The following is a 26764-nucleotide window of genomic DNA, read 5'->3' on the forward strand; positions in this document are numbered from 1 at the left end:
TGGTGTTGGTAGCTCTGCTCTGCTTTGGAGGTCTGATCAGTGAAATCCTGGCTTTGGGTCTTTGCTATTTAGATGAAACGTGTGTTTTGAGGGATTTGGAAGCTGGGGGTTTTCTCTATGCTGCAGTTAGAGCTTTGTGCTTACCGCGCCTGTGTCTCTGAATTGAGGGATGTCTTCATACAGAAAAGAGTGTTGGAGTCGCAACGTGGGCACGGGGCCTGGTCCTAGCCTTGCAACTACACTGCTGTGTGGCCTGGAGAAGGGAACGCAATGTTTGAATTTTTTCCTAACCTCTAAAATCAGAAACTTGATTCCCATTCTGTCTGTTTGGGGAAAAAAAAAATGGCTTGGAGGCCCTGAGCCTCTTAATATGAGATTGAGACTAAAGTCTCGAAGAAAGCCAAGGGACCCTGTGCTGTGCTCCTGGGCGGGGGGCTGGGCGTGGTCCTGGGGGGGGGGGGCTGGGCATGATCCAAACATGAGGCTGCTGTGAAGTGCATTGGTGCTGAGGTGGGAGATCCTCCCCAGCCCTGCTTGATAAATAAACATCTTGTGTAAACTTGCCAGAGATGTTAGAAAATATTTTTTTAACCCATGAAATCAACAAGTAGAGGTTTTTATCAACGGATGCATTTTTTCTGTCCTCAGACTTTGGCTCAAAGCTCCATTAGCACTCACGGGCAGACTCACCTGTGCTTGGTGCTGACGGTGATGGGCGCCGTGCCATGGCAGGTGCGTGTTCTCTCTCACGGTGCTCACTGAGCAGTGTGCTACTGCTGCCGGCCTTCCAGGGATAGGAGGAGGTAGGGCAGAGGGCATAGCAGGTGCTGATTTTTATTTTGAGGTTTTAAAAAATGTATTGATTTTAAACAGTTGCAAAGAGAGGGTGAGGTGCGCATGTGTGCCAGTGGCAACTTTGTCAAAGGAAAAAACAGGCAGTTGTTTGGTGTAGCAGTTAACACGCTGCTTGGTATGCCCACGTCCCACACTGCAGTGCCTGGACTCAAGTCTGGCTTCATGTCCAAATTTACCTTCAAGCTAATGCTCTCACACAACTCCATCACCTAGATTTAATAATGAGCTTTTCATTAGATTTTTTTTAAGGTTTGTTTATTTGAAAGAGTTACAGAGAGAGAGGGACAAAGATCTTCATTCATTTGTTTAGTCCAAATGGCCACAGTAGCCAGGGTCTTGGACAAGCTGAAGCCAAGAGCTTCAAACTCTGTCTAGATTTCCCATGTATGTGCAGGGGTCCAAGCACTTGGGCCATCATTTGCTGCCTTCCCAGACACATTAGCAGGGAGCTGGATCAGAAGTGGAGCAGTGGGGACTGGAACTGGCGCTCACGTGGGACATGGGTGTCTATGTCGGGTCACCAGTGGCAGTTTAATCTCAGCGCCAACTCTCTTTCAATCTGTTTTGTTCACAACTGAAACAGTTTAAGCAGAAGTTGAGTGACACTTCCTCACTTTCTAAATTGTTCCATAACAAAATGGACACATTCTTAGCATCACGTAATCCCGGATTGCACCGTGGACTTAGCTGCCTGTGCTCAGCCGGTTGGTCTTAAGAATGGGTTTCCAAGTGCAGTCTGTGTAGCGCCCTGAGTTGTTTGGTTCTTAGGTGTCTTTTAATCTAGAGCAGACCCTTCTCCCCCCAGCCTCCATGCGTGCCCCCACCCATGCAGCAGGCCTGTGGATTTTGATGGATCATGGAGAGTAGCTAGCTGTGTGAAAGAGAAAGAACCCTGTGGGTGTGGGGTGTGACCATGCCAGGTCCTCCTCCGAGCCCTGCCGCTGACCAGCTTTTGACCACGACCAAGCCACCAGCACCCTCCCTGGTCATCTTTCTTCCCTGCCAAAAGAGGAAGCAAGACTGGACAGCCTTGAACTTGAGCCCTCTCACTGTGATGTCCCCACAGGTGTCACATAGTCAAGGCTGCAGGCACTGCTCGCCGCCAGTCTCACCTCACTTGGGGCACTTGAGAAATTATTGGAGCTAGACGAGAGTGGCTCGTTTTCTCTTGGGCACTGTGCGCCGGCACCCGAAGCCAGGTTTGCGTGCTTTCCTTCCGGACTTTTGGAAAGCCTGAGCCAGATTCGTGACTCACCATGCGGGTTTTCGCTGAATGTGTTTGAAGCTTCACTTTTGGCTTAAGTTTTTCTCTGTTTTTCTTCTGTCTGTCTTTTGCCCTGGCCTGGATTCAGGCTCTAATGTTGCCTTGCGTGTTCCCGTGAACAACATCCGTGAATGGGTGTGTGCCGAGCGCTTCTCCGAGACTCTCAAGTAGTCGGTGAACACGCAGAGGCCGGGCCCCTGTCTTGTGTCCAGATGAGGTGTTCAGGAAAAGCCTGCTTGCGAGATTTTGTTTTGACACATTGTCATCACTTGGGCTTTTAAAGTTGTCCACGTTGGTGGTGAGGAGGTGTTAGGAGCAGCATTCATTTCATGGTTGTGGCTTGGTTCTTCCTGCAGCCAGTTTTTCCCTGCGGCAGGACGGCCCGTTGCGGGTCTGGTGAGCACCTGGCTGTTGGTGGCTTTTGTACAGCTTGTCTTCTTGAGTAGTGCTTGGCTGTTTTTTTCCATGGGCCTTTGGTGAGTGAAGCAATGTTTGCTGGGCAAACAGTTGGAGGGGATCTTAACGGCTAAAACAGTAGCCATTCTGTGCGTTCCGGACCGAGGCTCACCTGTGGTTCCACGGGACCACTCTGCTTGGGGTGTCAGGATGATGAAGGTGGAGGGGTTGTTATCATCTGCTGCGATTGGACAGCTGTGCCAGCCCTTCCCCCACACTCAAGGCTCACCTCTGTTGCCGATTCCCAGTCAGCCTCCGCGGTTTCTGGGAGTCTGGGTTGACCCCTCCATGAGACGTCGGTACTCCAGCTGTCTCCTGTACATGCCTGCACCTCCACCTCCTTGCCCGTCTCAGGGCGGAGGGAGAAAGGCGTTCCTGTTAGAGGGTTGTGCCTTGCACCCAGCACACAGTAGGCACTCAGGAAGCGCTGGGTGCTTCTAGGACATACTCGCTACTGTTGCTTGGTGGCCTCCTCTTGTGGGCTGACCCTGGCTTTGGTTTTGAGGGGCTGCAGCGACTGAGTGTGAGGGATCCTGTTCTGGAGCCGACAGAGGAGAGCTGAGGTGCCCGCGTCGGCTCCAGGAGTCCTGCTGACATTCCTGTCCCAGGCTGACACTGTCCCGAGCCAGCAGCTTGGCACTTGTCCTCTCGTGGCCATTTTGCGGTGGACACTTCCGGCCCTTGGCTGGGCGTGGGCTCGGTCCAGAGGAAGACATGACCTCCGGTGGGGGGTGGGGTGGGGAGTGGGCTCTGGGTGTGGCTGGGAAGTTGAGGCTCAGGGCTTGTGAGTCTTCTTCTAATGGAATTTCCCATCACTTACTGCCCTGCTGATTTCTGATCAATGAAAATGAAATTGCATCACCTCCTCAGAGGCTCCACGTATGCCTGCTGCTTCTAGCTGTGTCAGTTCCGGTAAAATAATCTCATCAGGCGTGTGAGAGGGTAATAGGAAATAAAAATAAAAACCCACAATTAGCAAGAGGCCTTGCAGCTGAGTAACACTTTCCATCCCAGAGGCAGAAAGGGCTGGGTCGAGAGAGCTCGGGAAAGCGTCCCTCCAGGAAAAGGCAGTGTCCCCTAGGCCCCTTCTTCTCCCTTCTTCTCTCTTTCTCATCCCCTGAATTTCATTGTCCCCTTACCAGGTGAGGATGGCTTGAAATTGCGCACGGGTGGTTGGATGCTGCCCGGCTTCCGGGGACAGCCGACGGCCCCGTGGTGAGCACGTGCCGGGGTGGCGTTGGCCCGTCTCTTTCTCGGGTCCCCCACGTGTAGGCAGTAAACAAGCTGCAGAAAATTCTGGCGTCTCTTAGTGACGTGTACGGAGAGCGAGTTTTCCTCTGATCAGGGCCGGGGCGTCTGCTTGGTCTGGGGGCAGCCGGAGGCCGAGCTCAGCTGGTGGAGTAGACTTTCCAGAGGTGGTTCATTTCCGTTCCGAGACTCCAGCGCTCCCGTTCGTGGGCCGCGAAAACCTCGGCTGCCCCCGCTGCGTGACTCTGTGCAGCCCCCAGAGTGTGTCGTGAGCACGTGGCTCTGTGTCAGGCGTTGTTGGCTTCTGTGAATGCCTGGGAGTGCGGCGAGCGTCTGCCCGCACCAGCCCGGCATCTTTCGGTAAGACCTGGGGGAGGGCGGACGCTGTCTCTGGAACTTCCTGCTGCCTGTGTGTGTGGAGCTTGCTAAGTCATAAGGCCCAGCCCACAGAGGAACCAAGGCCAAAGAAGCCAGGCTGGGAAAAGAAAGGGCCTGCGTGGATGTGGGAGCCTGTGGGTTCTCCCAAGAGAAGGCCAGCGAAAACCAGGCTGTACCCCCGTGGTCTCACAGGAGGAGCAAGCCACACGCAGGCCGGTTGGGCGGTTCTGGTTCTCCTGGGCGGTTGTGGGACAGTGTGCCCATCATCCCGAGAGCAGAGCATATCAAGGGCTGTCAAGAAATGGCTGCCCTCAGTCCCCCACAGTGGACCGCCGCTTGGATTGTGGCAGGCCCCTGGGAAGGCTTTTGAGCATCTGGGGCACTGGTGCAGATGAACCAAAGTCTCAGGGCCTCGATCTGCCCTGCCCTGAACTGTGGGGCCTCGGGGCCGTTGCTTGTCTTGCCAGGAAGCTGTGTGCTGTGACCGTGGAGCCTGGTTCTTTGAATGTGGTGGATGTCAGGCCACAGGGACCACCCTGGGACGTGGAAGGACAGGCTCTGGCATCCTCAGAGTGGGAAGACCCCTGGATGGTGGCGTAGATAGGGTGAATCCCAGCAGCCACATAGGGTGCTGTGTGCTGCCACCACACCCCTGATGGGTGCCTGCAGGGATCTCAGGGGAGCACACCTGCTGTCATGGGAACCAGAAGGTGGGGTCTGTGTTGATAGCAGGGACGCTGTGTACGTTGTAGGTCCTGCATAGATACTTGCTGTGTGTCCCCAATCACCAGCGGCCGTGGAGGGCGGAGATCAGCATCACGCGTAGGATCTTTGTTACAGCTAAGGCTGGTAGAGCCCAAACCCCCGCAGTCTCTGTGTGACTGAAGCCAGAGAACTTGGCCCTATGAAGCAGCCATGTTTGATTGCTTTCCCTCAATCTCTGGGATCTGCAAGAGGAACGTCCAAAGTTTTCTCTTGTTCTGGCGCTAAGATTAGAAGCTTGGGTGGACGGTGTGGTGGGGTAAGCAGAGCCTGGGGGAGAATGGAGAAGAGGGTGCAGTTTAAGCTTGGGTGGAAGGTGTGGTGGGGTGAGCAGAGCCTGGGGGAGAATGGAGAAGAGGGTGCAGTTTGAGAAAGGAAGCCAGCGATCTTTGTATTAACATGCATTTTTCATACATGTGCGTGTTTGCACAGATGTTTCTCCTCTCTCATGCTAGACACTTAGCACAAGGTCTTGATCTACATTGATCACGTTTTATGACTTGAACTGGCAATTTCTCCCCCAGGACCAGACCTAACCAGGGTGTTCAGGAAGCCATTAAGGAAAAATATGTAACCACACTTATTCCCAAACTCAATTGTTCCATCTTAGCAATGCTCAGATGAGTGACTTTCAAGCATAATTAATCCAAGTACTATTTAACATGGCCTTGGTCATTCTTCTTAGCAGCTGTTGACCCAAAAGTAGCAGCACTGGGGCAGCAGGCAGGAGAAGGCCCCCCTAAGTGCCATTTTTGCTGAGTTTGGGAGAGCGTGATGATGACCCACAGAAGCCTGGTTCCTTGGGTGGCTTCTGGGAGGTGGAGGAAGTGTGAACTCTTGGGACTTGATGCCTTAGCAAAACATTTCCTTTTGTAGTTTCACCCAACTACCAAGGCCACTCTTGGAAGTGGCCAGGGGTAAATGGGTCTCAGTAGGTTTTTCTTGATTAAAAGTAGCAGTGCTTATAGTGGACTGCATAATTATCGTGTGGGTTGGAGGGGGTGCTGTGAAGAGGAGAAGGTGTGACTACCGCCCCTCCCCCTGCCCTTTGCCTTCTTTTGTTGAGTTTTCAGCCTTGGCATCGGGAGTCTTGATCTCACACTGGTAGCAGAGTCTGGGTCCGCCTCAGCCCACCCTGAAGTGCTCAGGTCCTGGTGCTGATTCTCGCCACAGCCCTCCTTTGCAGCAGGGGAATCAAACTTGGAAATAACTCCCTAGGCCCCGAGGGTTTGCGGACTACCTGCCATGCGGTTCGCACCTCGGGGCTCCAGGTGGCCCGGTGCGTGACTTCGGAGGGAATTGTGTGTGCCGATCTGGGGGCAGGGTGAGGGAGTGCCGGGGGACTCGCTGTGCCCGCGTGGCTCGCGCCGAGTGTCGAGGAAGCTCAGTGCCCACAACCTGAGGAGTTCTCTGCAGGTGCCTGGCCAAAGTGTGCAGCTCTGTGGTCCTGGGAGACTGTGCGTGTGTGGTCTGCCTTCACAGGGACGGTGCCCTCTTCACACACACACACACACACACACACACACACACACACCCGCTTCCTTTCCCACCTTATTTAGTGCTCTCTTTTGCTCCCTATTCCTTGAAAAGCCACGTGAGTTCACGAGCCAGGTTGATGTCAGGGGCCGCTTGCGTGTGCTTGCCTCCCTGTTCACAAGCCTTCGCAGCCCAAGCCTTGTTTGCTTTGTCACGCTGCCAGTTCCGGAGCCTCGTGCCAGAGCAAGCTGCTGAGGGTGAGCCCCCCTCCCACCAGGGGGCTGGCTTCCCGCTGAGGGGAAAACAACCCTCCCTCTCCAAGGGGTCCTTGCGGAGCTGCCTGCTGAGGGAGACTTCGCTTCCCCCAAGGCCACCGCAGCTTCCCCACTGTCCCTGGGATACGAGTTAGTGCAGTGGCTGGAGAGGGCACCTTTCCTCTCCCTGGGAGTCACGTGGGGTTTCCCAGGTGCTGGAAGTAGCTGCCACTGAGCCGCAGAGAAGCAGCTGCTGTCCTCTTGCGCATTTGTCCTCACGTACATCAGATGTCTGTAAAAGAAGTCCTAAGGCCAGGGGCTGCCTCTCCCTGCATTCCCAAAACTGCACCTGCAAGCAGAGATTCTGCCCAGGTTTAACTTGGCAGAAAGAATTGTGCTGCCTTGCTGGCGCTGCGGCTCACGAGGCTAATCCTCCGCCTGCAGTGCCAGCACCCTGGGTTCTAGTCTCGGTTGGGGCACTGGGTTCTGTCCTGGTTGTTCCTCTTCCAGTCCAGCTCTCTGCTGTGGTCTGGGAAGGCAGTGGAGGATGGCCCAAGTGCTTGGGCCTGGCACCCGCATGGGAGATCAGGAGGAAGCACCTGGCTCCTGCCTTCGGATTGGTGCAGTGTGCCGGCCGTGGCGGCCATTGGGGGGTAAACCAATGGAAAAAGGAAGACCTTTCTCTCTCTCTCTCTTTCTCTCTCTCTCTAACTCTGCCTGTCAAAAAAAAATAATAATAAATAAATAAAAATAATTGTCCTGCCTTGTGTCACAGCGGGCACCTCCATTGAGACGCATGTTCTGCTTCCGGGCCACCTGATAAGAACTCAGGGCCCTGAGAGCTCGTCTTCCCACCCCACCAGCGAGCGCGGCTTCGATGGCCCCTTTGCAGGAGCCTGGGCCCCGGGAGAGTCACTGCAAACTGTGCGTCCTGCCTGATTTTCACGAACGTCCCGCCACCCCAACGAACAGAGTTACTACGTTTAGGGACTTGCTTAGCTTCCTGGATTTCTGTTGTTTTGACCAGCTATTTGAGATGGCCAGAATGAGGGCTGTCTCTGTAAGCGTCAGTGATTTTTGGAATAGGAAACGATACACCTAATTCTGTCTGCCACAGAAATACTGGAGTAGAAAGAGTGCCTAAGCATCTGAATGATTGGGACTTTGATTTTTTTTTTTTTTCGGTGTGATGTGACGTCACACGTTCTCCACTAAAGCTGTTTAAGATGCTTCCTTGAAAGTGCTCTGTTTTGCTTTTTATCTTGCACATTGTGCCCAGCCCTGTGTGAGGAGATGAACAGAAGGACAAGCTGATGTTTGCTCTCAGGCATCTCTTGGTCAAGTGGTAGAGATAAAAGTAACTGAGATGAAAGAAGGAGCGATCCTTTCAATGACAAGCAGCTTGGTGATCCTCACTGCAGGAGTGCAGGGAGCAGAATTCTTCATGCTTGACTCACGGGACAGGATGTCACTGCATGCGTGAAACTTGAGTTTGTGTTTCTGAAGACCGGTCTGAGGTTTGGGTACAAGTTGGGGAAGGGAAAGGATATTCAAAGGACCTGGTGCTGCAGAAGCAGAGACAGGGATGCACAAGAGCTGGGGACGTGGTGGGGAGCTCGGAGGGAAGTGACAGAGATGATCGGGTAGTGCAGTAGACCGCCCTGTTTCTATGGCTGGAGTTTGTCCTGCTCAGTCCTTAGTCTGAAGATACTAAGTGGAAAATCAGCAGTTCCTCGGCTTTAAGTTGTATGCTGTTCTGAGTAGCATGGGGAAGCCTCGTGCCATGCCATTGCGCTCCCTTGGAATGTGACTCATCCCTTTGTCTAGCCTAGCTGTGCTTGTGTGCGCTGCCTGCCCGGTGGTCACCTAGCGGCTGCCTGGGTTGTCAGCGGACTCTCAGCATCTCAGTGCTTGTGTCCAGAGCACCTGTATTTTACTCTCTTACACCATCACAGCTCTGAAGCACAGGAGCCGTGGTGCAGGCAGTTCAGGTATGCCCAAGACAAGCCATACTGCTTCCTTTCAGTGGAAAGGCCGAGAAAGAAAACAAAAAGTCATGTGCTGAGCCTGCTAAAATTAAGATCTACAAAAAGAACAAATTTTCCAGCCATGAAAATATGAAGAAGAAAAAAAAAATGTTACTAGTTTTGTAGTTGAACCTCAAATTGCGTACATTACAGCCAAAGTGCTTCCTCAAGATGGAAATAGCACTGAGTTACAGGACCTGGTTCTGGGTGAGGTTTCCAGCTTGCGCTGGGGGCGTTGGAACACATTTCCTGCAGGTAAAGCAGGCTACTCTAGAGTGGGGGTAAGATCTTAGAGAAGACTGAGTGTTTGGGGAGTTGGTTCTTGGATGCGAGAGGCACCAGATGAACTTGACACTGGGAAGGCTAGACTCACCTTGCTGTTTTCTGCAGTCAAGGATGGTACCAAATGATCCTTCCAAAGAGATCAGGGTAGTTCCCTGTGGACAGGTGGAGTCCCGCCGAGTTTTGAGAGATGAAGCTGGCCACTTAGAGCAGGCTGTGGTCTGCTGAAAGTATGAGACGCGTGTTCAAACGCTAAGTCCGCAATGGAGATTTTTGTTTTGGGAGTCAACTCATAATTTCAGTAATTGAAACCACAGAAGTAGTTAAGGTAGTTGATGTACAGAGATAAGAGCAGAGAGCCAAGGGGAGAAAGTGTGATGATGTTTAAATGCTATAGGAGAGCAGAGGAGGGGTTTTCTGTGGGTTGAAATGATAGAGAACTTTATTGAGTAAGTGGAAGAGTGTATCCATGGAGAGCTGTAGCAACGGGGAGAGGAAGGCAGGGTAGACATCACAGAGGAGGGGGAAAAGAGCAGGAAAGGTTGTCTGTGAATTTTAGGAAGTCTCTGTCAGCGGTTTTGAATGCCAAGGAGCTTGGAGGACGTGAAAGCGGAAGAGAAGTCACCGACCAAGACCCAGAGAGCGATGCTGATGTTGGAGAAGGGTTAGGTCTTGGAGGTGTTGGGTCTTCTGACAGGTGTCAGGCTGTCACTCCCGAGCACCTGGCCCTGACCTCTGAGTGTGTTTATTACATCCCACAGTGGGTCCTGCGGCACAGGAGAACGTGCACATGCGCGGTGCACTTCCGCCCTCTGTAGTCGTGCAGGGCAGGGGGACTGGCCCGAGCCGAGAAAGGTGGGTGCTGAGAGGCTGGAGCCGTGAGTGAGGCGTGCTCGTTTGAGGGAGTCGGCATCGGAGAAAAGGGTGAAGGGTGGGGGGTGAGGTCCGAACTGCAATGTGAGCAGCTGGGGCTCCATCCAGGAGCTCACGGCACAGTGGACGGTTCCAGGGAGTCCAGCGGAAGGGGTGGCCAGTGAAACCTTGCAGCACCCTCTCACTAGTCACTGTGGAGGGGACTGTGCAGCTCTGCCATGGAAATGAGAGGCGGTTCACAGAGAAAGGGCACTTGCTGGTGAGTGTCTGCAGGCGGGCTCCGTTTTACTTGCAGAGAATTGAGGTTGAGAGGAATGCCCTCTCTCACCTGTCCAGTTAGAAACTTTTGGAAAAAAAACGAAGTGATATCCACTGTTGAGGGTGCCAAGAATTCATGTTCACGTGCCAGTGTGAGTGGGAGTTGGAAGGACCTTCCTAGAGGGTGCTCACGTGTGCCAGAGAGCGTGACGTGTTCCCAGTGTCTGAGCCAGAAACTCTCCTTTGAGGTGTGTGTTAGGGAATGTGATGTGTTAGGGCCTGGATATAGAGCACTAAGGGAGGCTTAGCTGGTTTCAGAGATGGCTAACCTAGTGTGCAACTCGTGGGAGATGCTCACCCCCATGCCCCTGAGTTTCCTTGTCTGTGAAGTGGGCTACCTCAAGGATCAGAAGAAACAGATTCTTTAAAAAAACAGTGCTTTAGCACCGTACCTCGTTCTACTAGGGGGCTCTGCTGTTCATTTTTATTATTTGGTTGTTAACATCTGTTCAAAGATTTATGGGTATTGATTGCAGAATTTACAGCAAAGTATTGCCAATCGTTTAGATGTGGTAATAGCATTTTTGTGAAATCACACCACATCCATGCAGTGCAGTATCTGTGCAGTTGCTTTAACTTAGGAGGAGTGTTCAGGGTCGCAGGAAGATCTCATACTGAGTTACATGAGAAGAGCAGCCCCACGAGGAGCGGTGCAGCCTGAAGCTGGCAAAGAAAATCTCTGGCCACCAGCAAGCAGAGGCAAACATCCTGAGAAGCTCTCTGCCACCCATGATTTTCTAGTTGTCTGGTAGAATTGTGATTAATTCTTGTTTTTTAATTTGAGAGAGAAATAGAGCTCTCTGATATGCTGGTTCTGGAGCTGGATCTGTCCAAAGCCAGGAGCCAGGAGCTTCCTCTGGGTCTCCCATGTGGGGCCCAAGCACTTGGACCAGCTTCCACTGCTCTCCCAAGGCACATCAGCAGGGAGCTGGATCGGAAGTGGAGCATCCAGGACTCTGACACCCACATGGGATGCCCGCACTGCAGGAGGAGGCTTAACCATTTATGCCACTGTGCTAGCTCCCCAACCATTTTTTTTTTAAATGATGAACTGTTACACTACTTTAATCAGGAGAAGTCATCAAAAATACACTGATATCAAGAGATGCCAGATGGAATCTGTAATCGTTTCAGCTTTCACTGTGCAGCCCAGGAGCAGGAATGGAGAGATCGAAAATGGTCTCTTTGGAGAGGGAGTTTGTGGGCAGTCGGGAGGAGATGAAGTTCTGGTGCCGGTACAGGGATCATTGAAGTGTTGGCGGTGATGTGTGTGGAGAGGTGTCCAGTTTAACTGCAGAAGCACCAGGGGATGGGTGGGGATTGCAGTGAGAGCCAGGCACCTGCCAGGTGGGAGGTAGTAGGTAAAACTGCTGAGTTTGACTGGGGTGGGGGTAGGAGCTGTTTCCAGTGTGTGAGGGGATTGGGGCTTCATGGTGATTCAGTCCCCATCAGGAGCCTCTTTCAGACCAGGAACCAGCAAAGGATGCTGGTCTTTGATCTTGGGGATGTGGTGGAAAGGCCTCCACGTGACCCAGGGGGGATGCTTAAGAAGTACCCAAGTGTTGGGATGCCAATACTGAGTAGCTGGTTAAATTGTCCGAAGTTTGTAGAAAACAATGGCATGCAGGTAATGGCTGGTAGCTCTTGGTTTTGTTACTGAATGTATGGATTTGGTTGTTGCTGGACTGTGGATGTATGTGTGTGTATACATTTACATTTGTTCTATTTATTTGAAGGGCAGAGAGAGGGAGAGATATTGAGAGTTTGAGATCTTCCATCCATTGGTTTACTTCCCAGTGCTTGTCCCGGGTGGGCCTGGGCTAGGGTGAAGCCAGGAATCAGTTACTCATTCCCAGTCTCCCATGTGGATGGCAGGAACCCCAGACCTTGAGCCACCACCTGCTGCCTCTGAGGGTGCACATGAGCAGGAATCAGGAGGAGAGCTGGGATTCACACCCAGGCACTCTGATGCAGGATGCCCGTGTCCTGTGTTCCTAGTTGCAGACCCCAGTGCCCACCCCCAAAACAGTGTTGACTTGCTCGTAGGACCAGCTCTTCTGTGCAGCACCTGCAGCTTGGGCTCCTGGCTTGTGCCTCTCGTGCTACCCCCACTCCTGCTCTGACCAGAGTGTGCGGTGACTGCGGCTTCCCTGTGGAATGGACTGAGCGGGCAGTTTGCACTTGAGGCTGATTGATATTCACACTGGAAATAGCACCCATGCACTTATTAGCAAACACAAAGCCCAGTGCCTGGACACTTCTTTGCTGTGCCTTCTGGGCAGTGGCTGTCCAGCAGCACAAGGGACCTGTGGAAGCACCGTGCTCTCTGGCCTGGCCACAGCTACAGTCATTCTTTAGGATTCTGGGAGTAGCGGACAAGCAGGTGGACTCTCACCTTTCTGTGTTTTAACACTTCCTGGCTTTGCAGCAGCCATTGACAAACTGTGTCACTGTGTTAAAGCACACAGTGGGATTGGATTCGGTTCTGCACTGCATTCCCAGTTCCACAGATGCCCCCGTCATTGTCTTTGCCCACCTCGGCATCTGGGTTGCCTTTGGGGGTGTTTTTCGTAAGGAGGTGAAGTTACTGGGGGGAGGGGATGGTGTATTTGTTGATGTGTGTTTTTCTCTCCAGTGAGCTCTGTCCACTGCTGGAGTTTGTTGTCTGTGGTGGCTGCTCTTGTCTTTTTATTTGGAACTGCCTTTTGCCAGGTAGGGAAGTCTGTCCAGAGGCGGGGTCTTGAGTGTCTCCGGTAGATGGCTCCGGGTTGCGTTACTTGAAATTCCGCCCGAGGTGCACTGGCCCTCGTCTGCTCCAGCTTGAGGGCTCCACTGGACACCTCTGGGCGAGAGCACGGGAAGAGCAGCTTCCTGTTCCTGACTCTGTTCACTGCCTTGTCCAGCCCCCGGCCTCCTCCCTCCCACCAAGCTGTGCCAGGAATCAGTTTCCCGTAAAGAGCACATCAGGGCTCGGCTGTTCATGCCTGCTTTTGGAAGTCCCCTACATGGTTTTCACTTTGGGCAGTTTATTTTTTCATAATTTCAGGTGTACGGGAAAGTTGTTAGGATTAAATGATTCTGGACCCTTCCATCCTGACTCCTCCCATGCTAACATCATGCCATGCCTCTGTGTGTGTGTGTGTGTGTGTGTGTAAATACGTGTGTATACACACATATACCCACTCATGCTTTCCCCAAAACATTTGAAGTTTGAGACATCATGCTCACAGGTACATATTTCTTCAGAACAACTCATTCTCCTAGATAACCACATCATTTGCATCCAAATTAGGACATGAATACTCATTCGTCTACCGTTAGCCTGTTTACAGACCGTATTCAGATTTTGCCAGTTGCCCCAGTTTTGTCCTTTATAGAAAAAGAACATCCCAGGTAATGGTCTCTGTTGCATTGTATTTTTCATATTCTTGAATCTGAAACATTTCTTCAGTCTTTTTCATATCATTGACATGGCTTGCTTTTATAATTTTTTTTAATTTGTGTTTACTTGTTTTTAAAAAATTATTTATCTGAAAAGCAGAGTTAGAGACAGAGGGGTTGGGAAGAGGTTGATTGACGGGTATTTCATCTCCTGATACACTTCCTACATGCTTGTAGTGGCCAGAACCAGAGAGAGAGAAAGATGTAACCTTTCTCTGCTGTTTTACTTCCCAAATAGCTGCAACAGCTAGGGCTGGGCAAGATGGAAGCCAGGAATTCTATCTGATTCTTCCACATGTGGGCAGGGGCCCAAGGTCTGGGGATGTTTCCTGCTGCTGTCCCAGGCACATTAGCAGGGAGCTGGTTCAGAAGTGGAGCAGCCAGGTCTCCAACCAGTGCCCCTGTGGGATGCTGGCCTTTTAGGCTGCTGCCCAGCTAGCTGTGCCACAAACGTCGGTGCCTATTTGTTTGAAAAGCAGAGACCGAGAAGGAGAGAGAGAACTCCCCTACCCACTGGTTCCCAGCAGCGGGGCTCCCAGGCTGAAGCCAGGAGCTGGGACCTCAATCCTGGTCTCCCCCGTGGCTGGCACTGCTATCTCTGAGCAGCGTAGGACATTCTGTAGACTGTCCTTGGTTTGAATTTGTCTGATGTTCCTTCGTGATTAGATTCAGGCTCTGTGTCTTTGGCAGGAGTGCCGGGGAGGGATGTTGTGTTCCGGGTGCATCCTATCAGCAGGCACGCGGTGTCTCTTTGTCTCCTTGCTGGTGGCGTGAACTTTGAGTTCTGACTCAGGTGGCGTCTGCCAGGTTTCTCCACTGTGAAGTTCGCGTTTTCCATTTGTAATTAATAAGCATCTGTGGGGAGATGCTTTGAGACTGTAAAACTCCTGTCGCTGTTGAAACTTCCCTCCGTTGGTTTTAGTGTCCACTGATTATTTCCTGAATGAATAATGATGGTAGTTACTAAAGGGTGATTTTCTAACCCCATAATTCTTGTTACGTCCGTTAATTGGGTTTCTATTCCAAGGAAGAACTTTGCTTTCACCCTCTTTTTTTTTTTTTTTAAATGAAATTATGTATGCGTTGTGGTGCAGGGGCTTAAGCAGCCATGTGGGGCCCCAGCATCCCAGATCAGAGTGCCAGTTCAAGTCCCGGCTACTCTGCTTCTGATCCAGCTCCCTGCTGATGCATCGGGAAGGCAGCTGATCATGGCTTAACCACTGGGCCCTCGCCACCTATGTGGGAGACCTGGATGGAGTTCCGGCTCCTGGCGTCAGCCTGACGTAGCCTAAGCCGTTGTGGGCATTTGGAAGAGCAAATCAGTGTTTGGAGATTTTCTCTTTGTGTCTCTAGTTCTGTTTCTCTCTGTTGCTCTGCCTTTCAAGTAGATGAAAATAAACATTTTTAAAGAAGCGTCAGATTAGCGAGTTATTGTTTTATGTGCTGTCCTGCAAACCTTTAGGCCCACTTATTTTCCTGCTCGAATTGCCCCTCGTGTGCCTCTGCAGCCTGGTGCTGTGCTATTTTTGCGCATCTTCCTCGCTCTTTGAGCACAAAGATGCTCCCAGCTCACTTTGCGCTGTCCCTGCACTGGTTCTGGAATTGGCCATTAAGAAAAAAAGAACTGGCCATTTGTCCAAGGAGCCCTGGTTTCATTTGTTGGACGATTGCACTGGACATTTCTTAAACTAAGAAAAAAGGAGAGGAATGTGGTTTAGGGGTCGTCTTTTTCCTTTCCATGTGTTACTTCTCCCATGACCTTAATTTCCCCCATTGTTTTATTCAGCAATTATTAAGCAGTTATGCTACAATTATGCTTGGGGGTAGCGGACACAAAATGACCCTTGGAGCATGAACTGGTGCTGGTCCTGGCCTAGTGGCAGAGACAGGCCAGGCAGTGGATCTGCACAGCTGTGTGGTCACCCAGATGTGCAGTGTGCCGCCGCGTGTGAAACACGGGAGAAGGTGACATCTGCTTGAGTAGACGCAGTTCAGTGCTCAGGAAATGGCCAGACGCTTTACTTTTTTTTTTTTTTTTTAAAGATTTATTTTATTTATCTGAAAGACAAAGTTACAGAGAGGCAGAGTGAGAGAGAGAGAGGTCTTCCATTTTTATCATTAATCAGCTTCATTTTTATCATTCTGAAGTTTCACGTTGTTTGGGCCTTTTGTTCCAACTTGTCCATCTACTTTGTCAAGATGCCACTGTCAGGGCCAGCGCCGTGGCTCACTTGGTTAATCCTCTGCCTGCGGCGCCCACATCCCATATGGGCACCAGTTCTAGTCCCGGCTGCCCCTCTTCCAGTCCAGCTCTCTGCTGTGGCCAGGGAGTGCAGTGGAGGATGGCCCAAGTGCTTGGGCCCTGCACCTGTGTGGGAGACCAGGAGGAGGTGCCTGGCTCCTGGCTTCAGATCAGCACAGGCATTTGGGGGGTGAACCAACAGAAAGAAGACCTTTCTCTCTCTCTCTCTCTCTCTCATTGCTAACTCTACCTCTCAAATAAAAGAATAAATTAGCTAATTTAAAAAAAAAAAGACGGCACTGTTGAGTGTTAGTTCTTCCTCTTGGCTTTGTGTGTCTGCAGATTTGGGTGTAGGCTTGGCCTTGTCCCTGAAATTGCTGACTTACAGGAACAGAAGACAGACATCACAGTCTTGAGGCATGTTATCAGATACTCCGACCTTCAATTGCCACTTCAGGTCATGGCGTTGGCCAGCTTCTAGCTGTCAGCCGGACTTTGTTATCGGAAAGACATTTTGCTTTCCTGGATCTAAAGAAAGACACCTTTTGGGATACCTTGCTGAAATCAAAACCAGCCTTTGTTGCATGTCTCAGATCCGGGCGTCTGCATAGGCTATGGTCTGGTTTATTTTATGTGTTTTCTTAGCACCTACAGTTAACAGCTACTTCCCAAGGATTCTCCCAGAGACTGCTGAATGCCTTCTAAGCCTATACAGAACTTGTGATATGCCAGCTTGGCCTCCCAGCTTCAGTGCCTGTACTGTGTCCACAGTGATGTGTGCACACCACACACTGGCCTCCTCCCTCACTTCATGTGACTTCTGAGTGATTTTGATGCTCCAGTATTCTGTTTAAGAAATAGGTGTTGGTGTTGGTGCTGTGCTATAATGGATTAATTAAGCCACCATCTGCAGTGCTGGCATCCCATAGGGGCACTGGTTTGCTTCCTGGCTATTCCACTTCCCATCCAGCTCCCTGCCAGTGTGCCTGTGGAAGTCATAGAAGATGGCCCAAGTCCTTGAGCCCCTGCAACCACATGGGAGACCCAGAAGACACTCCTGGCTCCTGGCTTTGGCCTGGCCCTGCCCCCGGCCATTGCAGCCATTTAGGGACTAAACCAGCAGATGGAAGATCTCTGTCTCTCCTTTTCTTTCTATAACTCTGCCTTTCAAATAAATCTTAAACAAAAGAAAAGAAGGCCGCCGCCGCGGCTCACTAGGCTAATCCTCTGCCTTGCGGCGCTGGCACACCGGGTTCTAGTCCCGGTCGGGGCACCGGATTCTGTCCCGGTTGCCCCCCTTCCAGGCCAGCTCTCTGCTGTGGCCAGGGAGTGCAGTGGAGGATGGCCCAAGTGCTTGGGCCCTGCACCCCATGGGAGACCAGGAGAAGCACCTGGCTCCTGCCATCCTATCAGCATGGTGCGCTGGCCGCGGCGGCCATTGGAGGGTGAACCAACGACAAAAGGAAGACCTTTCTCTCTGTCTCTCTCTCTCACTGTCCACTCTGCCTGTCAAAAATAAAAAAAAAAATAAATAAAAGAAAAAGAAAAGAAATGGGTGTTAAGGAAAAAACAAGGTCCAGTGACCTGGAGCACAAACCCCACAGCTGGCCTATCTGGTTTGCTACCTCGGGCAGCCTCAGTTTTCCCATATTTGAAATGGGGATGGAAATGGCATCCATCTCCTAGAGCAGGCACGAGGGTCGGAGTCCTGTCGTACTCAATGGCCTTAGCAGTGCCTCACTCACTAAGGGACGGCTTCCATCTGAAGGCTTTAATTTAGAAAGCTTTAGGAATAAGGGCACAAAGCAGGAAATGATGCCACCTGTCACCCTGTCCCCTTGAAATCACCTTAATATAAATCTCTAGCATTTCCACGTGCATGTCTATGTGTGCGTTGTTCAATTAGCATCCATGTGATCATTTTCCCACGCTGCAAGTAGTTCTTTAAAGGAATCATTTTCCTAGCATCCCGGGGCGCTCTTTGCCCTGTGGTTTGTTTAGAGTCTGCGTTAGCCTGGTTATTTCCAACTTCCTTTGCCCTGCCGCGGATGCAGTGGTGAGTATCTTACATCTCCATGCGTCCCAGTGTTGTTTCCTCAGAGCAAGTTCCCAGCTGCGGGAAATGCACAAAGGGCATGTGCATTAAAATATTTTAAAAATTAAAATTTCCTGATGGGGTAGAAATAGAGATCTTCATCTGCTGGTTCACTCTCGCAAGTGACCACAATAGCCAGGGCTGGGCCAGGTCAAAGCCCGGAGCCTGGAACTCCCTGCTCATCTCCTCTGTGGATGGCAGGCCATCACCTGCTACCTCCCCAGTTGCACGTTAGGAGGAAGCTGGAATTGGGAATGGAGCCATGACTGGACCCCAGGCAGGCATCCCAAGCAGCATCCTATCCATGGGCCAAACGCCCACCCCAGCGTGTGTGCCGGGGGCTCGCTGCTTCTCCCTGCAGGTAGCGAGTCCCTGGAGGCCCTGGAGATGGGGCATCCTCACCCACGCTGACGTGATGCCACACATGGGTTATTCACAGAGGCAACAGTTTCACTGTCTCTATTCTCTCTTTGTTTTTCTTTCCTTCCCCTTTGTTTCCCTTCTTGGTTTTCTGCCAAACAGCCTCTTGTGAAAGGACCGCCTAATTAACCCTGTGCTAATTAACAATTTAAAATTACACAGTGCAACTGTTCATGTTTAATTCTCTGGGAGCTGCAGCAACAGCAGGAGCCCCCTCCCCTTCCTCCCCCGGCACCCGCTCCCCACAGCTTCCCAGTAACTGTTGCATCTCTCCCAGCCCTGTCTCCTTATAGCAAGGGGCTGAGCCTTTGGAGTTGAAGAGGGGGAACAGTGCCTGATGAATGGGTAGCTACAGGGCAACGGGGTGGGGTTGGAGCACTGTAATGTTTGCAGAGTAAAATTGATACATGCAGGGGCCGGCGCTGTGGCGCAGTAGGTTAATCCTCTGCCTGCGGTGCTGGCATCCCATATGGGCACTGGTTCTAGTCCCGGCTGCTCCTCTTCCAATCTAGCTCTCTGCAATGGCCTGGGAAAGCAGTGGGGGATAACCCAGGTCCTTGGGCCCCCACACCTGTGTGGGAGACCCAGAGGAAGTTCCTGGTTCCTCTTGGCTTAGGATCAGTGCAGCTCCGGCCGTTGTGGCCATTTGGGGAGTGAACCAGCAGATGGAAGACCTTTCTCTCTGTCTCTCCTTCTCACTGTCTGTAATTCTAACTTTCAAATAAATATAAAATTGATACATGCAAAGGTAGGACTTTGCAGAGGGGAGTTATAAGCTGGGAGGTGAGCCGGCGCCGTGGCTCAATAGGCTAATCCTCCACCTTGCGGCGCCGGCACACCGGGTTCTAGTCCCGGTTGGGGTGCCGGATTCTGTCCCGGTTGCTCCTCTTCCAGGCCAGCTCTCTGCTATGGCCAGGGAGTGCAGTGGAGGAAGGCCCAGGTGCTTGGGCCCTGCACCCCATGGGAGACCAGGAAAAGCACCTGGATCCTGGCTCCTGCCATTGGATCAGCGCGGTGCGCCGGCTGCAGCGGCGGCCATTGGAGGGTGAACCAACGGCAAAGGAAGACCTTTCTCTCTCTGTCTCTCTCTCACTGTCCACTCTGCCTGTCAAATAAATAAATAAATAAATAAATAAGCTGGGAGGTGCAGAGGTTGAGGGGTTCTTGACGAAGGTGTTCGAACTTTGCTTTTCTCCAAGTTTAACAGCTAAGCAGAGTAGGGACGGGGAAGGTGTACAAATTCTAGCCAGGCCACTCTTACGTCCTCTTTGTAACTGCCTTGTTGGAAAGATGCATGTGAAAATCTGCTTGAGGAGGGAGCCGGCACTGTGGTGTAGCTGGTACAGCCACTGCCTGGGATGCCGGCATCCCATACTGGCACTGGTTCTTGTCCCGGCTGCTCCACTTTGAATCCAGCTTCCTGCTAATGGCTTGGAAAAAGCAGCGGAAGATGGCCCAAGTGCTTGGGCCCCTGCAATCCATGTGGGAGACCCAGATGAAGCTCCTGGCTCCTGCTTGGCTTGTGGCCACCTGCGGAATAAACCAGTGGATGGATAATCTCTACCTCTCTCCCTCTCTCTAACTCTTTCAAGTAAATAAATAAATGATTTTGAAAGAATAAGTCTTGAGGGGCAGGTGTTTTCCCTACCTGTTCAGTTACCCACATCCCATATCAGAATGTCTGGGTTCGAGTCCCAGCTTCACCCTCAGTTCTGACTTCCTGTTAACGCACTCCCTTGGTGAGCAGCAGTGAAGACACGAGTTCTCGGGTCCCTGCCACCCACATGGGAGACCTGGATTCATTGTCCAGCGTTTAGCTTTGGCCTGGCCCAGCCCTGGTGGTGGCAGGCATTTAGGGAATGGATCAGCAGACGGGAGCATGCTCTGTGTCTGCCTCTCTGTCTTTGGAGGTCTCTGTCTCCCTGCCTTTTCAATGAACAGAATCTTAAGGGAGTCCTTGAAACACACACACAGTAGTGGGATCTTGTGCAGTACTCCTGGATGTGCATGAAGAGGATTTAGGGGTAACCAGTGGGAGAGAAGTGGCCTGTGGCAAGGGGTGAGGAAGTGCGAGTTTGCATGAGGGCTGGCCCCGGATTGGGTGAAGGACTGGGCTGGGGCGCAGAGCCCGGGGGCCCCGAGGCCAGGCGTGCACACTGGGTGGCGGGTCTGCTGGTGGAAATGCAGGGACCTGTTCGGTTCCCAGGCTGCCCTCTGTAACTGCAGATCATTGATTTTACGGGAAACCGTGTTTACAGACAGAGTGCTGATCGACCTGCCGAGTTGACTTCTGCCTCCTTAAGTAAGAACTACCTTTTTCTTATTGACTGGCTGATAAACAGAGCGAGAGTGACGAGAGTGATGGCCGCCGCTGGGTGGGTGGGAGAGTGGTGGATGCCCCAGTCCTTGAGCTGCAGGATGGGACAGGTGGAAGAGATTTGCCTCTGTGCCACTCGCCCCTCTATCCCCATCTGTGCACCCCCAGGGGCACAGGTGAGCGGGAACCTTAGGTCCAGCCTCCCCTGGTTGTCTGGCAATCCAGGTAGCATGCACAGGTGAGTTGGAGATGTGGTGGCAGGGAAGGCCTCACACTTTAAAGCACTCCCCAGGGATAGTGTGAAAATTCAGGTTCCGATGGGGTGGGGACTGCTGAGTGTGTGCGTTTTCCGCAGGCTCTCAGTGAGCACCAGCTAGTAGGCTGTGAACCACACTTGGCATAGTAGCCTGAAAGCAGGTCAACATGGACGAGAAGAAGCCTGGTGCAGGCACCCACCTGTGTTCCCCCCACCCGTATCTGTTTATTTTTTAATTGAAAGAGTGACAGAGGAAAAGGGAGAGACAGAGACAGAAAAAATGAGATACCTTCTGAGGGAGAAAAAGAGTGATGCCTACCAGCCAGGCTGGGCTAGGCTGAGGCCAGGAGCCAGGAATGCCATCCAGGTCTCCCATGTGGGTGGCAGGGACCCAGACACTTGAGCCGTCATCTGTGGCTTCCCAGGCACACTAGCAGGTGGTTCGCAAGCAGAGTAGCTGGAACTGGAACCAGACACTCTAATGTGGGAGGTAGGTGTCCCAAGCAATGGCTGTGGCCTGCTGTGCCACAAGCCTGTCCCTGTCACCTGTACCTTCACAGGCCATCGCCCGTGGACGGGTGAGCCCTAGTAGCCCCCAACTTGGGGTCCTGTGTCTTTCAGAGGTGGGCCCAGTGCCCTGGCCTGCCTTGGATTTGAAATCCATGGGAGTGAGTTTTAAGGAGTTCAGCTCCTTAGCCGGACAGTTTGTGGGGAGGAGGAGGAGGAAAGCCCACCAATTAATTGGTAAACGCTTGCAGGTTTCTCTGGCCCAGCCCAGGCTGGAGAAGAGATTGGCTTCGCTGTCGATAAACAAGTCCCTGGTGCAGCATCAAAGCCGTTCTCCTTTATCAATCGTGGCCTCCCCTTCCCGCATGTTCCTGTAACTTACCAAGCATTTATGACATTGATTTTACAATCGGGCTGTTAACCCTCCCACCCCTTCAGGCCTGCTAACCTTTTAGGCCTGAGCTGTCAATCACTTGTCAGCCAGCCAATCAGCAGCATCCTTAGGAAGCGTCTCCCTGCATTCTCACCTGTATCCCCCTCTCTCAGCCTTGCAGGAAGGCCCTCTTTAGTGTCCTCATCTCTGCAAGGGGAACTGGTGGTCACGTGCGCTGAGCTTGCAGCCTGAGCTGTGGGGATGTGGGTGTCTGTGCACATGGAGTTTAACAAAATTGTGGCACATCCTTCCAAGAAGTTATTTCTCCTGAGAGTCCGGGTTATCCTGCCTTCCCAGTCTTTTCCCGAGGGGGAGCTGTTGGCTCACTGTGCAGTCAAAAATCAACATATGGGGGAAAAAAGACAAGACAGAGGTTGTGTTGTGGGGGGAGGGGAGAGAGCCAGCCCGGGGAGGCCTTGGGTCAGCGAGGTGTGAAAGGGATGGGGAGTCCGAGGGAGGAGGAGCAGAGGAGGGGCGGCAGGGGCCGGGGGCTTGGCCAGGCGCTGAGCTGCGGTGGTCACCTGCTGCCCTCCCCGGGGCCACGTTCAGTTCCTCCCAGGGTGTGTTCCGTTCAGTAGCATGGAAAAGCGCCAGGCTGAAGGGCAGTTGCTTGGGCAGCGATTGATGGCTCAGAGGCAGGTGTGGGACCGGGGTTCCCCAACTGAGCTGCCATCGCGGACTGTCACCAGGCGCATGGGCAGGGGGCGAGGGTCCTGTTGGCGCTCCCTGCAAAGACCCATCTCCTCGCCTGCGCCTCTGTGTTTGGCCTGTAGCCTGCTTGGTCAGGGGCAAGAGGGTCCTCCCGGCTGGGGTAGAAGGCATGGGGGCCAGGAGACCTGTCTTGTCTTGAACTTGGTAGTGGTCAGGGTGGCCGTCGGGCCCACGTTGAGAGTCAGCCCCTCTGCTTTACTGCTTGGAAGGTGGGACCTGTGCCCGCACAGGGACTCAGCCAGGGCTGTCCGGACAGCGTCCCCAACTCTGCAGCCCCTTTTCCTGGGGGTACTGGGCCTCCCTGGTGACCACCACAGAGGGTGCCGTCAGCCTCCGGGACATTCGCCTTAGCTGGCCCCAGGTGCAGCTGGGGCCTCCATTGCTGTGACCTCGCCGCGCGCAGGAAGCAGCCCAACCCTCGACCGCTGGGACTCTGTGCCCATCACCCGCTCGAAGCTGGGCTGGCCGAGGACGGACGTCGAAGCTGGCCTGAAGCCCGACAAGCCTGCTCCCACTCCCGCTCGCCCAGGCCCTGACCCGCACCCGGACCCGGCTGCCGCCTCGCCCGCTCTCTGGCCCTCTGCGGGCTGCGTCCAGGGCCCGCCCCGGTGCCGCGTGCGCTGTCTTCGTGTTGTGGGTGTGGACAGAAGCCTCCTAGTGGGCTCCGTGCGTGCGGGACCTAAGCCTCGGCCCTCCTAACCTCTTTCCTTTCTCTCTCTCTCTCTTTCCCCTCTCTCCCTCCTCCCCCTCGCCTTCGCTCTTCAGGTCCGATCCGTACTGGGTGCAATGAAAGCTCCACGCAGGCCTTACCATGGAAGGCTGTGACTCGCCCGTCGTCTCGGGGAAGGACAATGGGTGCGGGATCCCTCCGCACCAGCAATGGACTGAACTCAACAGCGCCCACCTCCCCGACAAACCCAGTAGCATGGAGCAGCCCGCAGGCGAGAGCCACGGGCCCCTGGACGGCCTGAGGGCCCCCTTCCCTGAGCGCCTGGCGGAGGGCGCGGGCCCGGCCGCGCCGCCCGCCGAGCCCGCCAGCAAGGAGGTGAGCTGCAGCGAGTGCTCGGCCTCCTTCGCCAGCCTGCAGACCTACATGGAGCACCACTGCCCCGGCGCGCGCCCCGCGCCGCCCCTGCGGGAGGAGAGCGCCAGCGACACCGGCGGCGAGGAGGGCGACGAGGAGAGCGACGTGGAGAACCTGGCGGGGGAGATCGTGTACCAGCCCGACGGCTCCGCCTACATAGTGGAGAGCCTGAGCCAGCTGGCCCCGGGCGGGGGCGCCGGCGCGGGGGGCGGCGCGGGCGGCAGCGGCAGCAGCGGCAGCAGCGGCAGCAGCAGCGGGCCCCTCGCCTCGCTCTTCCTGGGCTCGCTGCCCGGGGCGGCGGCGTCGGGCCCGCCGGGGGAGTCGTCGTCGGCGTGCGCCGCCCCCGGCTACCCGCAGATCATCAACACCTTCCACATAGCCTCATCCTTCGGGAAGTGGTTCGACGGCCCAGACCAGGCTTTCCCGAATACCTCAGCCCTGGCGGGGCTCAGCCCCGTCCTGCACAGCTTCCGCGTTTTCGACGTGCGACACAAAAGCAACAAGGATTACCTGAACAGCGACGGCTCTGCCAAGAGCTCCTGCGTATCCAAAGATGTCCCCAACAATGTGGACCTGTCCAAGTTCGACGGCTTCGTGCTCTACGGCAAGAGGAAGCCCATCCTGATGTGCTTCCTGTGCAAGCTCTCCTTCGGGTACGTCCGCTCCTTCGTGACCCACGCGGTGCACGACCACCGCATGACCCTGAGCGATGACGAGCGGAAAATTCTTAGCAATAAGAACATCTCCGCCATCATCCAGGGCATCGGCAAGGACAAGGAGCCTCTCGTGAGCTTTCTGGAACCAAAAAACAAGAACTTCCAGCACCCCCTGGTTTCCACAGCCAACCTCATGGGCCCCGGACACAGCTTCTACGGCAAGTTCAGTGGCATCTGCATGGAAGGGGAGGAGGCCGGCCCCCCCGGCCCCGCCTCCTCGGGCCCCGAGCAGCCCCAGGCCGGGCTCTTGACCCCCGGCACCCTCTTGAACCTTGGCGGGCTCACCAGCTCAGTCCTGAAGACGCCCATTACCTCAGTCCCCCTGGGGCCTCTGGCTTCCAGCCCTGCCAGGTCCTCAGAGGGCAAGGACTGCGGGGCGGCCGAAGGGGAGAAGCAAGACGCGGGCGACGCCGACTGCTTCTCCGAGAAGGCAGAGCCGGCTGAGGAGGAGGCAGAGGAGGAAGAGGAGGAGGAAGAGGCGGAGGAGGAGGAGGAGGAAGAGGAGGAGGAGGAGGAGGAGGAAGAGGAGGAGGAAGACGACGAGGGGTGCAAAGGACTCTTTCCGAGTGAGTTGGACGACGACCTGGAGGACAGGCCCCACGAGGAGTCTGGAGCCGCAGCGGGCGGTAGCGGCCAAAAGGACCTTGCTCTCTCAAACCAAAGCATTTCTAACTCCCCCCTAATGCCTAACGTGCTCCAGACCCTGTCGAGGAGCACGGCTTCTACTAGTTCTAATTCCGCTTCTTCCTTTGTTGTCTTTGATGGTGCGAACAGGAGGAATCGTTTAAGCTTTAACAGTGAGGGCGTCAGGGCCACCGTGGCAGAGGGCGGCAGGAGGCTGGACTTCGCCGACGAAAGTGCCAATAAAGACAATGCCACAGCACCAGAACCAAATGAAAGCACGGAGGGCGAGGACGGGGGCTTCGCCCCCCAGCACCAGCACGCTGGCTCCCTCTGTGAGCTTGGGGTCGGGGAGTGCCCCTCGGGGAGCGGTGTGGAGTGCCCCAAGTGCGACACGGTCCTGGGCTCCTCCCGCTCCCTGGGCGGCCACATGACCATGATGCATTCTCGTAACTCGTGTAAGACACTCAAGTGCCCCAAGTGCAACTGGCACTATAAGTACCAGCAGACGCTGGAGGCACACATGAAGGAGAAGCACCCGGAGCCGGGGGGCTCCTGTGTCTACTGCAAGAGCGGGCAGCCCCACCCCCGGCTGGCGCGAGGCGAGAGCTACACGTGTGGTTACAAGCCTTTCCGCTGCGAGGTGTGTAACTACTCCACAACGACCAAAGGCAACCTCAGTATTCATATGCAGTCCGACAAGCATCTCAACAACATGCAGAACCTGCAGAACGGAGGTGGGGAGCAGGTGTTCAGCCACTCGGCCGGGGCGGCGGCGGCTGCGGCGGCCGCAGCGGCCGCGGCGGCCAACATCGGCGGCGCCTGTGGGGCCCCCTCGCCCACCAAACCAAAAACCAAGCCCACCTGGCGCTGCGAGGTGTGCGACTACGAGACCAACGTGGCCAGGAACCTGCGCATCCACATGACCAGCGAGAAGCACATGCACAACATGATGTTGCTGCAGCAGAACATGACCCAGATCCAGCACAACCGGCACCTGGGCCTCGGCAGCCTGCCCGCGCCCGCCGAGGCCGAGCTCTACCAGTACTACCTGGCCCAGAACATGAACCTGCCCAACCTGAAGATGGACAGCGCCGCCTCCGACACCCAGTTCATGATGAGCGGATTCCAGCTGGACCCCGCAGGGCCCATGGCCGCCATGACGCCTGCTCTAGGTGAGGCTGTCTCCACGTGTGTGCACGTGCGTGTGTGTGTGTGTGCGCGTGTGCATGGCAGGAGTTTGGACTGGGAGTGTGGCAAATGGGCTGAGCTGGTTCTCTTGATGCGTAGATTTTTGTCTTCCTCAGTTGCTGTGTAAACTGGGGTATCTTAAAATCAAGTCACCCCGCCCTGAGAACCCCTGGAACTCTGCGGACCAGTGGACAATTTCATGCCTTCACAACAGAGATGTGATGGAACTGAGGCTGTGGAGGGCTGGGGTTGAGATTCGAGTGTGTCATCCAGTTGTTGGCTTGTGGTCAACCTTCCTTACTGTTCTCATTTTCCTCCTCCTCTGTCTCTTGAAAAGTCGCCATCATCACTCCAGACTTCTGGGTCCCATTGAATCCTGATTGGAACAGGAAACTGTAGGTGGGATACTCATCTCCCTACAAGGGAAGAGGACAGCTCTTTCAGTAATTTAACTAGGGACGGTCGTCCCCATAGGACAGATCTGCGACCACGACTGGTTCTGCGCCTAGTCCGAGGCCGCCCAGACCGGGTTCCCCA

General features: G+C 54.0%; 1 protein-coding gene across 5 annotated transcripts in view; it reads left to right on the forward strand.

The window, feature by feature from the left end:
* ZFHX3 (zinc finger homeobox 3) overlaps positions 1-26764 on the forward strand; it is a 281912-nt gene that overhangs the window by 94536 nt on the left and 160612 nt on the right. For 3 of the 5 annotated variants that reach the window (XM_070062682.1, XM_070062681.1, XM_070062680.1), the window contains exon 2: positions 23381-26211. The exons of the other annotated variants lie outside the window; for them this stretch is intronic. In XM_070062682.1, the coding sequence (XP_069918783.1) occupies positions 23427-26211 (2785 nt within the window). In that variant the 5' untranslated portion in view covers positions 23381-23426. The remainder of the gene's footprint in view (positions 1-23380; positions 26212-26764) is intronic. 5 annotated transcript variants of the gene reach the window in all.

Source organism: Oryctolagus cuniculus, chromosome 18 (genome assembly GCF_964237555.1).
Source record: "Oryctolagus cuniculus chromosome 18, mOryCun1.1, whole genome shotgun sequence".
Taxonomy (NCBI): domain Eukaryota; kingdom Metazoa; phylum Chordata; class Mammalia; order Lagomorpha; family Leporidae; genus Oryctolagus; species Oryctolagus cuniculus.